Source organism: Tupaia chinensis, unplaced genomic scaffold (genome assembly GCF_000334495.1).
Source record: "Tupaia chinensis unplaced genomic scaffold, TupChi_1.0 Scaffold144682_1, whole genome shotgun sequence".
Lineage (NCBI taxonomy): Eukaryota > Metazoa > Chordata > Mammalia > Scandentia > Tupaiidae > Tupaia > Tupaia belangeri.
Window position 1 is genome coordinate 512,685 of NW_006204543.1, and position 14,804 is coordinate 527,488.

The window sequence follows — 14,804 nt, forward strand, 5'->3', positions numbered from 1 at the left end:
GCCGGGGACTGACAGGAGCCCGGCACCTGCCGTCAACGGCACGGAGACGGCATGTCCACACCCTCGGTCCGCCGCAGCACACCGGACCCCCACGCACGCGGCCCTGCTGTGTAAGCCTGAACCCATGTTGTCTGGAGCCAGCACAGCCACTCGGCTTCCTGTGGGGGACTGGGGAAGTGGGGCCTCTGCACACCCCTGCCCTGCAAAGCACACCCGGCAGCCTGGAGCTGGATGGGCCCTGTGCTCTTGGCCCGGCCTCCCAGAGCCAGGAGGGAGGAGGGACTCTGGTTCCCACACCACGGACCCGGCGTTGGGGTCTGTTTGAGCTGCTGCTGCTTCACTGCCTGCCTGCCTTCTGGCAGGGGTACCCCAGGCGTCACTGGGTGATTTTCACTCTGGGTCTTTGGTCCTCGTGGGGGAGCACTTCAAGCTCACGGGAGAGCCTGAACATGAGCCTGAAGTGCCAGCCACCCTGTGCTGGCTGCCTGGGCCCAGGACCACAGCCCTGCCCCTGCAGCAGTCCTGGGGGCCAGGAAGGGGAGGGACACTTGGGGCCACAGACGAAGACGGGCCACTGGCTTTATCCTCTGACGGTATTTCCCACCTGGGCAGAGGCATCCCTGGGGCTCTGTGGGCAGGGGCACTGCAGGGACGAGGGGGCCTTGGGGAGGTGGGGACCGTGGTGTCTGTGTCTGCCAGGACCGAACCAGGTGATCTCGAAGTCCGATGGGCTGTGCGGTGTCACACTGGGTACCTCACCCCCAGAGCTGTCTCGGAGCCACCCTCGGAGGCGACAGGTGTCGGGGACTCCTCTCTGGAGGCAGGGCTTTGGAAGACGCCGGCTGAGCTCGGCACAGACGCACTGTGCATGGGGAGGAAAGTGTGCAGCCCGCCGAGGTCAGCCCTTTCAGGAAGCCCTCTCTCCTTGCTCAGCCTCCCTGATGTCGCCCAGAGACGTCTGGAACTCGATGGCAGACCAGAGCGCCCGGGAAACCACCCGCGGCCCCAGCAGTGCCTCTGCCCACAGAGCCCCAGGGATGCCCAGGTGGGAAATGCCGTCACAGGGTAAAGCTAGGGGCCCGCCTTCATCTTGGTCTCACAGCCGAACGGGCCCCCGGGGCCATCTGGTGACGAGGGCTCGCCGAGGGCTCGTGGAGAGAGAAAGGGCCTCTGAGGGTCTGTTCTTGACCTGTTAGCCTGCGGCCAGCTCTGGCTCCACCACCGCTCCCAGCAGCCCGGGACTGTGCGGGGGACAGGACAGCGCTGGTGCCGGCCCGTGAGGACAGGCGTCCGGCTTACCTGCTGGGGTCTTTGGTGCTGGGAATTACACAGATGCACTCGCGCTTGCAGAAGGTTCTCTCTATCCAAGCTTTCTGACCCTGGAGAGAGAGGCTGGGGTTAGGCCACGACAGGGTCCATTCCTACCTTTAGAGCATGACACCGCAGCCAGGCCCTCCCACTACACTGCACAGTCGCCACCGAGACCCGGCTGGTGCCTGTCAGGGGGCTGGGCTGGGCTGGGCTGAGCGTGTGTGTGTGCAGGATGGATGGGCGGACGGGCGTCACTCTACCTGGGAGGGCGGGTGGAGCCAGCACATGAAGACCAGCAGTGCAGGACGTGTCCGGAGCAGGGGCAGGGGCAGGGGAGACCCCCCAGGCTTGCCGCCCTAGTGAGCCCGTGGCCCTGTCCCACGTGCCCACCCAGCCCAGCCACAGGAGCACCTCGTGCCAGGAGGAGCCCAGGGCCAAAGGGCAGTGGTCGTGGCAGAGGGGCCCTGCGTGGGCATGGAGAACAGCAGGAGTCGGGGTCCCCAGTGAAGCCCGGGCAGGGTGAGAGCCAGCACCCTCCCGCTGCATCTGAGCGGCCCAGCTCAGTGTGTGCGTGTGTGACTGCGTGGGGCCTGCAGGGGGTTCACAACGCGCAAATGATGGAAAACTAGGCGTGGGTTTCGGCATTTTCCACAAAATAAACTCGCACTCCATTCCATTCTCCTCAAACCCTTGGGAGCCCCCTCGCACGTGTGGCCCACAGGGCAGCATGTGGAGTGTGCGTGTGAGGGGCGTGTGTGCACCTCAGAGCCCGGTGAGGCTGGCCGTGTCCTGCCGGGAGACACGCCCATCGTGGGGAGTGTGACAGGCACTGGGACTGGGTCCTGCCTGCAGGGCGCTCGAGCAGCAGCAAGGCCTGTCCCTGCGGCTGGGCCAGGGGACAGTGGGGACCTCCTGAGGTCCTGCCTCCCCCACTCGCCCTCCAGGCTGTGGTCCTCTCGCCGGACACGAAAGTGGCCGAGTGGTGATTCGAGCCTGGCAGGGACGGTGCCCACACGGGGGCTGTTGAAGTGACCGCCCACCCCCACCCCAGGGACACCCCTTCTCCTGGGAAAAGGAAGGCAGCGTGCGTGGCAGGCTCGGGAAGTGGCCACGGGCTGGGCACGCCATCCTCTCCTCTCCGCTTCTCACGTGGCCCAGAGGGAGGGCCTGGGCTCCGCTGTCACAGTCCCCAGGAAGGCCACAGGGCGCCTGCCCTCCCTGGGACAGCCCCAGCAGTAGAGCCGGAACCAGCAGGGTCTTTCAGCCCAAGGTGACACTTTCCTTCCACTCTCTCTTTTAAAAGTTGAGTTATAGCCCACGGCCCTAAAATTAACTTCCTTTAATGACAGGTCTCAGCCCATCACCCGCCCGCTGCTTGGCCTGCGGCTGGGACCACGAGGGCACGCCCAGTTCTGGTCGGAAGGTGCTGTCCAGGCTGGCCTCGCACTGGCCTGCCCCCGCTTGGCCATCCCAGATCAGGGGGCTGACAGGCACACGCTGCCACACCCAGCCGTAAGATGGAGCAGGACTCGAACCGGGCCAGCCAGGATCACAGCCACGGTGTGCCTGTGGATCCGTCTGCACCCTGTCTGGTCCCGCTGTGCTGTGGACACGTGGCCCACACTGCAATGTGCAGTCATGGGCTATTCCCGCTGGTCTGGGCCTGTAAGCATGCTGGCAGCCGGGACGTGGGGGCCAGGGAGCAGCTGCACACTCGACCTCATGTGGTGGAGCACCTCTCTGTGGCCCACACACAACCAGAGCTGACCGCTGCCTTCGCCTGGACACCAAGCTTCCCAGCTTGGCGTGCTTGGCGGACCGCTGCCCCAGCGCCCTGTCTCCGGAGAGGCCATGCCACGCAGAGAGGTCCCTGGCACGAGCACTCCCTCTCTGGTGGTGCCCAGAAGCAGCTGGGAGTCCAGGGCTGCAGGCCAAACTCAGCCGGCCTCCTAGACTGTGCCGAGCATGGTCAGTGTGGGTCACACTTGGGTGGCCACTGCAAGGCAGTCTCTGGGAAGCAGCAAGAGTGGTCTAGCAGGCACCCTCCGCAGGGGCCGGGGAGAACTGCTCCTGTGCGGTGAACTCAGGACCTGACCGGTCTGTTTCCCGGCCCTGGCTGCTCCCTACAGACGGGCGTACAGATGGACGCTCATTCCTTCACCCACTGCCGAGCCTAATGTTAGTGCTAAAAGGAGAGGGATGTGGCGGGGACCATTCACGGATCGCAGAGGCAACTGTCTCTGGCCCCGTCCTGTCAATGGATGCTTTAAACATGCCATCGCCTTAACCTCGAGGTCGAAAGTGTGGTGACGGACTCACTGTCCCCAGCTGAAGGCTCCCTTTTGCCAGTCCAGAATCCCCGCGGGTGCACGCTCGCCGCATGGGAAACGCGTTCGCCCCAAGCGGAGCATCCTGAGAACGCCCAGCAGCTCAGGTACAAGGGTCTAGCTGGCAGGACGCCTGTGCTCTCGGCGAGGTGACAGTCTGCTATGCCGGCAATCCCGTTGCTGCTGCCGACCCGCGAGGGAGGAGACTGCAGCCGGCCAGGGTGCGTCAGGCTCCAGACCTACTCAGACAGCATCGGTAAAGCCGACGGTCATGGCAGCCAGGCTCAGCGCAGTGACGTCTCCAGGGACGTTTCTGGGCTAAAACAACCGGCACCACGAATCCAGCTTCCGGCCAGCTCCAAGGTGTGGCTAAGAGAAGCTAGGACGCGCAGGGTGGCCAGTTCAGGGCCTCGGGCTGCTCAGCCTAAACTGGCCCGGGACGCCCCGACGGCCCGAGTCTCGAACTGGCCCAGGACGCCCCCACAGCCCAAGGCCTGCTGGGCTGGAGCTGGAGGAGGGGATGCTCGTGACCAGACTCAGGGGAGGGTGCCCCACCCGCAGTACGCTCTGTGAATAAGGAAAGTGTTTTCTTTAAACATGTGACTGCGGAGGCCATGAGTTAAGACTGCTGCCAGACAGTTTGCAAAACGGTATTTGGCGAAGGTTATCAGAGCAGTCCTCCCCAAACAACCGTGTTCTTCAAGCGCTCGAGGAGAGGCTGGACGTCCTTCCCAGGAAATCCCAAAATAGTCACCACAGACAAACTGGCCATCCTCCTCCCTCATTGCTGGACTCGCATGTAGTTGACCGCAGTTCGAGTTCTGGACCTGGTGGTTTAAACTCACGCCAGGCACATGTGTGTGTGTGTGTGTGTGTGTGTGTGCGTGCGTGCCCAAGATCCTGAGAGGAGAGTAGAGGGAACCAAATTGTGGCGTGGCCATCCTCCCAAGGGGTGATTTCTCACTTTCTGTCTCTCCAGCAAGTGCATGCACTCTAAAGCAAAAATCTCTTTAAAACAAAGTGCGCGCCGCCCCCTGGGCTAGACGGTGATGCACTGCCAGTCCTGTTTTCCTCCCTGTCCCGTTTTCCGCTCGCACCCCCACCCCGCAGTGCTGCGTGCACTGGATCCCTCATGGGGCTTCCTAGGCGCGTCCCTGAAGCATTGCAACATTGCTGCCTGGCCTTCCAGGGGCCACCCCAGCCCTGCTGTCAGCGAGGCGACACTGACCGACCCTGGCAGATCTGCGGGACGACTGGTCTCTTCCCCAAGGCTCTGAGTGAAAGCCGCTGCTGAAGGACGGCAGGTACGATCCCTTCCCCGGGGGAGAGGCAGGCTTCCCAGCCGGGTGGAAGGGGACACTGAGAACTGACAATAAGGATCCGCCCCCCTCCGGCCTTGCAGCAGGGCTCTGAGCAAATCCCTGCTCCCAGGGAGCTCTGAGCATGCGAGCCCTCCGTGACCGGCTGACCGAGCATGGGTGCCCTCCGCGACCCAGCCTGGGGGCCATCCGCAGAGAAGGGAGAGCCCAGGCAGAGCACGGGTGAGCACGAGTCCTCCAGTCACGTCCTCAGGGCCCTGCCAGCCCTGCGCAGCAGCTGGGAAGGTAGTCCTGCACCTGCCTCACCTGTGCTGAGCTCAGATGGCTGAGGGTCCCGCACTCGGCACCTGCCCACACCTGCCCACTGACTGAGCAGCGAGTGGGAGGGGCTCCCGGCCTCCTGCAGCCTCCTCCTCGGCCAGACAGGAGACTGGGGAGGAGGGCCGCCTTTTAGAGGCTCAGCCCTCATGAGAAGCATGTGACTGCCTGGGCCGGGCCCTCAGGAGCCCCGTGAGCGAGAGCGAGGCCCCATGACCCAGCTCCTGAGCCAAGAAAGGAAACAAGGGCCCCACATTCCTAAGCTACTTGATGTGGGGTCCCACAAATGCAGCCCAGGGACCTGAGAGAGGCGGGGCCTTCCCTTTGAAGTGGCCCGTGTGCTCCCCCGCTGGCCAGGCCCTCTGCTGGAAATGTCAGTGCGGTTTCACGGCCGGGCGGCTGAGCAGAGCCTAGTGGGGTGCAGCGTGGGCCCTGGGAGCGAGAAGGCCGCGCACAGCACCAGTCCAGACTGATCCTTCCCGCGTTGTGGGGCGGCGGTCGGGGAGAGCCGGCTGCAAGCGCTGCGTGAGTCCCGCGTGACTCCCCATCCGGCGACTCTGAGCCCCCTCTCCTACCACCACAGCAGACCTGTCGCTGTCCACGGGCACCCAGACCCCAGACTCCCAGTGCTGAAGTGTGCGTGGTTATTCCAGGTCCCTGAGCCTCCTCCCAGCAGGAAATGCACCCAGATCTGACTGCCCGCCACGTCCCCTCCTAGTATGGCTGCCCAAGTTGGGAGGTCCCCAGACACTGGAAGTGAGGGTGGGAGTCCTTCCTTTTCACAGATGGGGACCCTGAGGCTCACGAGTGCAGACCCTGCCCGAGAGCTCGGGAGCCGCAGCAGGACGGGCTGAGGCAGCTTGCTCACTTGTGTGCCCAGGGGGATGCCCGAGCCCAGGCTTCTCGGCCCCTGCCCAGACTCCACGTGGCAGGAGGCCCCTTGTGCTCCGGGTGAGGCGAGACCGTGCACACGGCCAGGCTGCCTCCTGGGGAGGGGTCTGTGCTTCCCTGCTGCCCTCTCAGGCAAAGACTGACACCCTGTTCCCAGCACTGAGGGTGCATGGGCGGGGCCCAGCGTGGCTTGCCGTGCTCTGCTGGTGCGCACGGCCGGAACACGCAGCTCTTGTCATGGCAGATGGTGGGCGCTATGTTGATGGCACCGTGCAGGGGGCAAGGACTGGCCAGCATACTCAGGAGGGGCAGGGCAGCCAAGGGGGCAGGCGAGGGCCGGGCCTGGTGTCCTCACACCTCCGTCCTGCTCGGCCTGCCCCTCACTCCCACCCACCACTGTTGTCACTCCCTGCAAGCTGGCCAGGCCTGGCGGGCACAGAGCCGTGAGGCTCTCCCAGAGGCCACATGCTGCTGTCGGCCTGGCTTAGCCTGCCGCTTTCCCAGGATCAAGGTCTTACCCACAGCCATTAATCACATGAAAGCAGATAGCGAGGAGCATTAGCCCGGCCAGCTGCCGTGGCCCCGGCCACCGGGATTACCTTCCTGGCCCCACCTACCCTGCCAGCCCACCCCCCACTGCCCAGGTGGCGTGCCCCGAAGTCCCCTGCGTGGTGCCCTGTGCTCTGGGCTGCAGCCTACAGACCTCCACGTTTCCAAGGAGTTCTGGGCTCATGTGCTCGGGCAGGCTGTGGAGGTCCCTCTGGTGCACAGGGACAGCTTAGTGCCGTCCCTGGGTCCTGGCTCTGCTGGCCCCATGGGTCCCGGAGGGGAAGGTGTGGTCACCCAGAGCTGGAGTGCAGCCCAGGCAGCCTCGCCTAGCCCACTGGTTCAGCCTCCAGGCTGACCTGTCCAAATGGCCAAGCGGTCACACTGCTCCCTACAGCCCAGAGCCCAGCAGCCCAGAGCAGCACCTGCTTCCAGAATGAGGCCCCCTGCCCTGCAGCAGTGCCAGCAAGGACAGCTCTCAGCAAGCACATTTGCACAAGAACGCCTGAGGGACAGCTGGGAGGGCGCCGGCCTGGCACGCAGCTCCCTCTGGGCCACTCCTTGGCTCTTCAGCTTTGGGGGCTCCCAGGTCCCTGCAGCAGTGCAGCGGGGGTCTGGCGTGTGGTACGGTTTGCTCATTTGATCGTTGATCCGACCAGAGTCTGGCCATGCAGGAAGGCCCCCATCACCCTGTCTGCAGTTCTTGGACCCACGCTGTCTGAGGCCAGGTCACCAGCCAGTCACTGGGTCCTGCCTACGCGTGTGGAGACAGAACGGCACACAGAGGGCCCCGAGGAGTCCAGGTGCACCGGCCCGGCCAGGCGCTCCACAGCCGATGCTTAGAGCTCTCCTTCCTTTTTCCTTTCTTTTTTCGAGATGCTTGTTATAGGGCACATGTGCTCGCTGGAGAGATAGCGAGAAAGAAAGCAAGAAATCATGCCCCGGGGGGTGATGGTGCCACAAACCCTTCTGCATTCTACTGTCGGAACTTTGGGCACTCACACGCACATGCCCGATGTATTTCAAGCTGCTGGGTCCAGGACTTGAACTGGGGTCGGCCATGTGGGAGTCCAGTGACATAACTGTTATACCACTTGCTGGTCCCAGGCCTCCTCCCCCTCTTCATCCTGTCACATTCTGTATTTTTTTAGGTTTTGGCCACAGGGTGCAAATGTGAGAGAGAGAAAGAGGAAGAGAAAGAGAGTGAGAGGAAAAGTGAGAAATACTCCCCAGGGGGATGGCCACGCCACAACCCCTTCCCCTTCATCCTCCTCCCAGGATGTTGGCCATGCACCCACCCCCACCAAATGCTCCTGACCATGCCCCTGCTCCCTCTGCTCAGGCGTGGGCCTGGGGTCAGCCGGCTCCAGAGCCCAGAATGCACACAGCTCCGAGAGCTGCCCAGTCGGGGGCTGCAGCCAGACAGGCCTGGTGCAAGAGCCCCTTCATCAGCCCCAGCACCGCTGACCTGGAAGGGAGGACTGACTGCAGGGTCTCGGGAAAACGGGGCCCACGCTGCACCCCGGACTGCATAAACAGGGACCTAATAATCGGTAAGTAACCCAGCAGACGGCTGTGTGCCGGCACCCACGGCCTGGGGAGCGCCGTGTGGCAGGAGGCCTGTGGCAGGCCCCAGGACGCCGCCTTTGCCGACTTCAGCTCTGACCGCAAGCTTCCTCACTCTCTTTTAGCAAACAAGACGTCGGCGCACTGATCGTTGATCCGACCAGAGTCTGGCCATGCAGGAAGGCCCCCATCACCCTGTCTGCAGTTCTTGGACCCACGCTGTCTGAGGCCAGGTCACCAGCCAGTCCCGGGGTCCTGCCTACGCGTGTGGAGACAGAACGGCACACAGAGGGCCCCGAGGAGTCCAGGTGCACCGGCCCGGCCAGGCGCTCCACAGCCGATGCTTAGAGCTCTCCTTCCTTTTTCCTTTCTTTTTTCGAGATGCTTGTTATAGGGCACATGTGCTCGCTGGAGAGATAGCGAGAAAGAAAGCAAGAAATCATGCCCCGGGGGGTGATGGTGCCACAAACCCTTCTGCATTCTACTGTCGGAACTTTGGGCACTCACACGCACATGCCCGATGTATTTCAAGCTGCTGGGTCCAGGACTTGAACTGGGGTCGGCCATGTGGGAGTCCAGTGACATAACTGTTATACCACTTGCTGGTCCCAGGCCTCCTCCCCCTCTTCATCCTGTCACATTCTGTATTTTTTTAGGTTTTGGCCACAGGGTGCAAATGTGAGAGAGAGAAAGAGGAAGAGAAAGAGAGTGAGAGGAAAAGTGAGAAATACTCCCCAGGGGGATGGCCACGCCACAACCCCTTCCCCTTCATCCTCCTCCCAGGATGTTGGCCATGCACCCACCCCCACCAAATGCTCCTGACCATGCCCCTGCTCCCTCTGCTCAGGCGTGGGCCTGGGGTCAGCCGGCTCCAGAGCCCAGAATGCACACAGCTCCGAGAGCTGCCCAGTCGGGGGCTGCAGCCAGACAGGCCTGGTGCAAGAGCCCCTTCATCAGCCCCAGCACCGCTGACCTGGAAGGGAGGACTGACTGCAGGGTCTCGGGAAAACGGGGCCCACGCTGCACCCCGGACTGCATAAACAGGGACCTAATAATCGGTAAGTAACCCAGCAGACGGCTGTGTGCCGGCACCCACGGCCTGGGGAGCGCCGTGTGGCAGGAGGCCTGTGGCAGGCCCCAGGACGCCGCCTTTGCCGACTTCAGCTCTGACCGCAAGCTTCCTCACTCTCTTTTAGCAAACAAGACGTAGGTGCAATGACACGCGCGCGAGTCTCGTCTTCCGTCTCCCCTGAACGCTGGGGGCTTTCCTGGAGAAGGGCCTGCTTCTGCCAGAGCTGCCTCCCCTGCCAGGCTGCAGAGGCTTCTGCTGAAGGCGCGTCCACCCGGCGTTGTCAGCTCAGGGCCCGCCGGGCTGGGCCCTCACCAGGGGAGACTGGGGCAGGGCCACCGGTCAAGGACAAGAGGGCAGGTCTGCCCTTCAGAGACAGAGGGGGCCGAGGGGACCTGGGGCCTGTTCTGGGCAACACTGCTCATTATCCCCTCGGGAGCGGGTGTGGGCAAACAGGCGGAGGGCAGCCCGGCCAGGATGCAGGGAAGCAGCAGGGGCTGCTGCAAAGGGGTGGTGCATGTGCGTGTGCGTGCACACGTGAGCCTGTGTGGTCCATGATGTGTCCTGTGCTTCCCTGCACAGTGGCTCCATCAGGGCTCCCATGCAGCCCCTCTGCTCCGTGCCATGCGGACAGCCAGGGAAGGGCCCAGAACAGGTTCGGCCTTGGACTGTCCGCCGGGCAAACTGGTGGGCGTCTGGCTGTGCCCAGGGTGAGGCCCCTCAGAAGAGAGGGTCGCTGCTGCTCCTGGGTGGGGCCCCCGAGCAGGGCTGTCCTCAGCTGACCCCTCCTCCCCACGTGTTCATCCTGTCCTCTGACTCGGGGCAAAAGGCACAGCTCAGTCCTGAGCCCGGGTCAACGTCAGATTCTAGAGCCCCGAAACCCTGTCCGTCCGGGTCTCCCAGGAGAGAGCAGTGGGGCAGTGGCCCGTACGGGGAGCCGCTTCTGCCCAGCACAGGTGCGCCCGCGCACCGAGAGATCCTCCAAGGCTCGCGGGGCCCGGGGTGAGCTCCTGGGCCTCCCGGTGTCCTGAGGGGTATCAGGGTGGCAGCCAGGATCCCTGGCTCAGGTCAGCTGGGGCAGCCCCAAGGCTCAGGCCGGCCAGTGACTGGGACAAGCTCCTGACCCGGGTACACAGCCCTCACAAGGCCGTGCGGGGTCTCCTGGTCCTGGCTAGGTCACCCTGGCCTCCCTCCTGCTGTAGGCATCCCGCTGGCCCTGGCCTGTGCGGACTCAAGCCCGAGGGTGAGGCCCACCCGGAGCTGCACTAGTGCGAGCCAGCACCCGAGCAGAGGGAGGCTGCGCCCCGGCCGCAGGCACTTGGCTGCACGTTGCCGACAGTGGGAAGCGACGCTTCCTGTGTGCGCCGGGCCACGGGAAGGCGTGAGCACACGAGCTGACAGCATCCAACTCAGGCTGGACTACGGGCACCCTCAGGGCTCCCATCCCACCCACCCTGCCCAGACCCCACCTGGGGCGTAGGAACCCAGTGTCAGCACTCCGAAGTACAGCTCCTGCCCTCTGCCCGCCTGTCCCCTTGTCCCTCTGCCTCTCTGTCCCCTCTGCCCCTGTCTCCTCTCTCCCCCATCCCCTCTGCCCCTCTGCCCCCCGTCTCCTCCCTCCCCGGTCCCCTCTGCCCCTCTGTCCCCCTCTCTCCTCTCTCCCCGTCCCCTCTGCCCCCTGCCCTGGGCTACCCAGCACAGCTCACTCACCCTCTGGGAACCTGACGTGGAGCTCTTGAGCGAGCCCCGCTTGAAGGAGCTGCTCATCTTCCACACGGAGCCCACGGGGCGGTGGTGGCCTGGGCTGGCCGGGCCTACAGCAGGGCCCTCTGGGTGGGCAGGGCTACCGGGGCACAGAGCTGGGACGACCCTGCGGCTGGGCCAGCCAGAGGAGCCTGTGTGGGTCCCGACAACCTCTCCCTCGGCTCTGCCTGTCCTGGTGCGGGTGAACATCTGTAATCAGGCCTAATCCCTCCCCTGCCCAGAGGTTTACAGGGACAGACTTAGCAAATGGGGACTGGGGGCAAATCTGCTTTGGGAAGTGCTGGCTGCAAAGGGCAGCCACACGGCCGGATTTGGGCGTCCAGACCCCGCTTGGCCCAGCTGCCACGTCTCCCTGAGGTCCACACGCCGGCGTGGCCTCCCAGCTGTCAACATGCTGCCCTGTTCATTCAGGCCCCACTGCAACCCCGTCACCTCGGCAGTGTGTCATGTCCACCCAGCACCCCGGCAGAGCGTCCCCCCAGCCCTGTTACCTCGGCAGTGTGCCCCCTCCACCCAGCACCCCGGCGGAGCGTCCCCCCAGCCCTGTTACCTCGGCAGTGCGCCCCCTCCACCCAGCACCCCGGCGGAGCGTCCCCCCCAGCCCTGTTACCTCGGCAGTGCGTCCCGTCCACCCAGCACCCTGGCGGGGCATCCCCTCCACCCCGTGTGGGTCCCGACAACCTCTCCCTCGGCTCTGCCTGTCCTGGTGCGGGTGAACATCTGTAATCAGGCCTAATCCCTCCCCTGCCCAGAGGTTTACAGGGACAGACTTAGCAAATGGGGACTGGGGGCAAATCTGCTTTGGGAAGTGCTGGCTGCAAAGGGCAGCCACACGGCCGGATTTGGGCGTCCAGACCCCGCTTGGCCCAGCTGCCACGTCTCCCTGAGGTCCACACGCCGGCGTGGCCTCCCAGCTGTCAACATGCTGCCCTGTTCATTCAGGCCCCACTGCAACCCCGTCACCTCGGCAGTGTGTCATGTCCACCCAGCACCCCGGCAGAGCGTCCCCCCAGCCCTGTTACCTCGGCAGTGTGCCCCCTCCACCCAGCACCCCGGCAGAGCGTCCCCCCAGCCCTGTTACCTCGGCAGTGTGCCCCCTCCACCCAGCACCCCGGCAGAGCGTCCCCCCAGCCCTGTTACCTCGGCAGTGTGCCCCCTCCACCCAGCACCCCGGCAGAGCGTCCCCCCAGCCCTGTTACCTCGGCAGTGTGCCCCCTCCACCCAGCACCCCGGCGGAGCGTCCCCCCCAGCCCTGTTACCTCGGCAGTGCGTCCCGTCCACCCAGCACCCTGGCGGTGCATCCCCTCCACCCCTCCCCTCTGCCCTGCACATCTGCATACAGAGCCGCCACCAGGCTGCCTGTCCGTCCTGCTCTGCTCTGCATGGGGGAGACTCATTTCATATTCAGGGTGCCCTATGCACTTGGGCAGGCAGGGCCAGGGTCTCTCCTGGGTCTCCCCGACCTGAGGGCTGCTGCCGCCCTCCCCTCCCCGTGCCGGCGGCCGTGGCTCTGGGGTGGCTGACCTTGCTCCTGTGGACTCGGAGGGTGGGCCCCAAGCTCCCCAGGCCCCGTCCCTCCTGGCATGGGCACATGCTGCCTCTTCCTCCCCGCAGTTGTCCCGCTTTACGGAAGGGTGTTCCCCGCTCAGCGCGCTCTGATGTGGTCCCCCTTGGGATGGCTTCCATTCGCCACGTGGAAACAGCGCTGTCTCAGGGTGTGGGTGGTGCTGGGTGTTCCCAGGGTGCCCGGAGCTGCAGTGCCAGCATGCCGGCTATACCCTGGGTCTCCCCACTCTGTGGGAGACCCTCCCTGGAGCTCTGGAGCAGAGTGGCCCATCCCTGGCTCTGCCGAGGCCTGTCCCGGGTGACTTGTGGTCCTGCTTCTCCTGCCCACCCCAACACCTGGCCGGTGGGTCCTGGCCGGCTGGGAGGCTGTGGGAGCACTGCAGCTGGCAGCCCCTCCAGGTACCCCCACCCCCGGAAAGAAAGAAACGGTGAGGCATAAAGGAGCCAGGGAGACCCTGTGCTGGGAGACACGGCTCAGAGCCGCGGGCTCTCGCACGCTGGCCCCTGCGTGCCCACACCTGCCCAGGCAGCCTCGACGTGAGTGAGAGGCCCTCCCCAGCACGCGTGGCGTTCCCTGTGAGTGGCAGACGGCTCCCAGCCCTGGGAGGACGTGGCTCGCAGCAGAGACTGGCTGCCTGGACTGACAGGTGTTCGCCAGGGCTTCTGCAAGCCGGCTGAGGGTCTGCTATTGCAAGGGGCAGGCCCCGAGGTCAGGAAAGGAGCCTCGGCTGTGCAAGCCCCACACTCACATCTGGGGGGCCCTGGGGCACCCCACCTTGGGCCTTGTACCCTGGGGTATCCCACCTTGGGCGTAGTACCCTGGGGCCGCTGGAGTCCCAGACTCCCGCACCACAGGACACCCTGGCTCCGGGGCTGGCCCAGCCGTCTCTGTGCCATATGGGACGCTGCACACCTCATGAGGCTGCGGTGACGCCGAGAACTCCACGGGGTGGGGGAGAGCTGGGCTGGCCAGCACCACCACGGAGCCAGCCCCGACTCCGCTCCGGCTCACCCCATTGCCGACAGCGGAGGCTGTCGGAGTCTGGGCTGGGGAGAACAGAAGTCTGTTCAGCCCAAGGTTTGGAGGGCCGAGGTCCAGGGTCGCCTCTGGGGTTCTCACAGAGTCCCGGGGCGGGAGTAGAGCAGCCGTGTCTGGTGTCCATGTCCCCTCCCTCTCCTTAAAGACCCTTGGGAGTGGATCGAGGGACCCCACCAGCTCAGAGAAAGGTGAGGAGATGAGCACGGCCGCATCACAGCAGGACAAGGCGACAGGCACACCAGGCCAGCGAGCGCAGGCGGGCAGGGGGAGGCCGTGTAGGGGGCCTGCGGGCCCTCAGCCCCCAGCCCAGGCCGCAGCTCCGCACCGCACGCTGGGCTGCTGCATCCGTGCTCCTGCCGCTCCAGAGGGACGCCCGCACCAGGCCGGCCCCGCTACGTGGCCCAGGACCACGCCTGATGGCGGCCGGGCCGGCGCCCGCTGACCGCCAAGCTCACGTGCGCGTTAAGAATGCGAGCAGCAATGCTGGGGACAATTACCTCCCCAGTTTCCCCAAATTGGAAGATTTGTGAAAGAAAAAGAAGAAACACTTTGACTCAGAAAGGTCCAGGTTGGCTGCCCTGCCTCACGGGTCAGGGGTGAGCATGTTACACGGCACAGGTGGTGGCAGGTCCTTGGAGTGTGACTCGTGACCTCAGCCTCAGGCAGACCGCTGCTCGGCCAGGCCACGCAGGGACAGGCCTTTGCTAACGTCGGTCACCTCAGAATGACACTTTGTACACCTGAGGGAGGGTGCTGCCACGCCCGAGCGTGCTGGGGCGGCCAAGGGCTGGGTGGTCCCCGTCCGGGTCCTGGTCCAGGGCAGAGCTGCCCTGCAGAGGCCCAACGGCTGACTACGCTGGCCTGGGCCTCCACGCTGCCACCCTGTGGCCACACACAGCAATGGCAGGAACATGTCCTTCCCACCAAGGAATGCCCAGGTCCAGGGACTTGCTGAGCCCGGGAGACAGGAGACTTCCTAGCTTCAGGGGAGGAGACTGCCGGAGCCACCGATCCCCACTGTGGGGCGTGGTACTGGCTAAAGCTCCCACCCGGAAGCTAGGCCATCCTGTGTGCAGGGCAGTGATGCC

At 64.8% G+C, this 14,804-nt stretch overlaps 1 protein-coding gene across 1 annotated transcript in view; it reads right to left on the minus strand.

Moving 5' to 3' along the window:
- TRPM1 (transient receptor potential cation channel subfamily M member 1) overlaps window positions 1–13,694 on the minus strand; it is a 66,137-nt gene extending 52,443 nt beyond the window's left edge. The window contains exons 1-4 of the mRNA XM_006167283.3: window positions 13,690–13,694; window positions 11,058–11,190; window positions 1,300–1,379; window positions 760–862 (exon numbers count right to left, since the gene is read on the minus strand). Of these exons, the coding sequence (XP_006167345.2) occupies window positions 760–862; window positions 1,300–1,379; window positions 11,058–11,190; window positions 13,690–13,694 (321 nt within the window). The remainder of the gene's footprint in view (window positions 1–759; window positions 863–1,299; window positions 1,380–11,057; window positions 11,191–13,689) is intronic.
- Window positions 13,695–14,804: the final 1,110 nt, after the last annotated feature.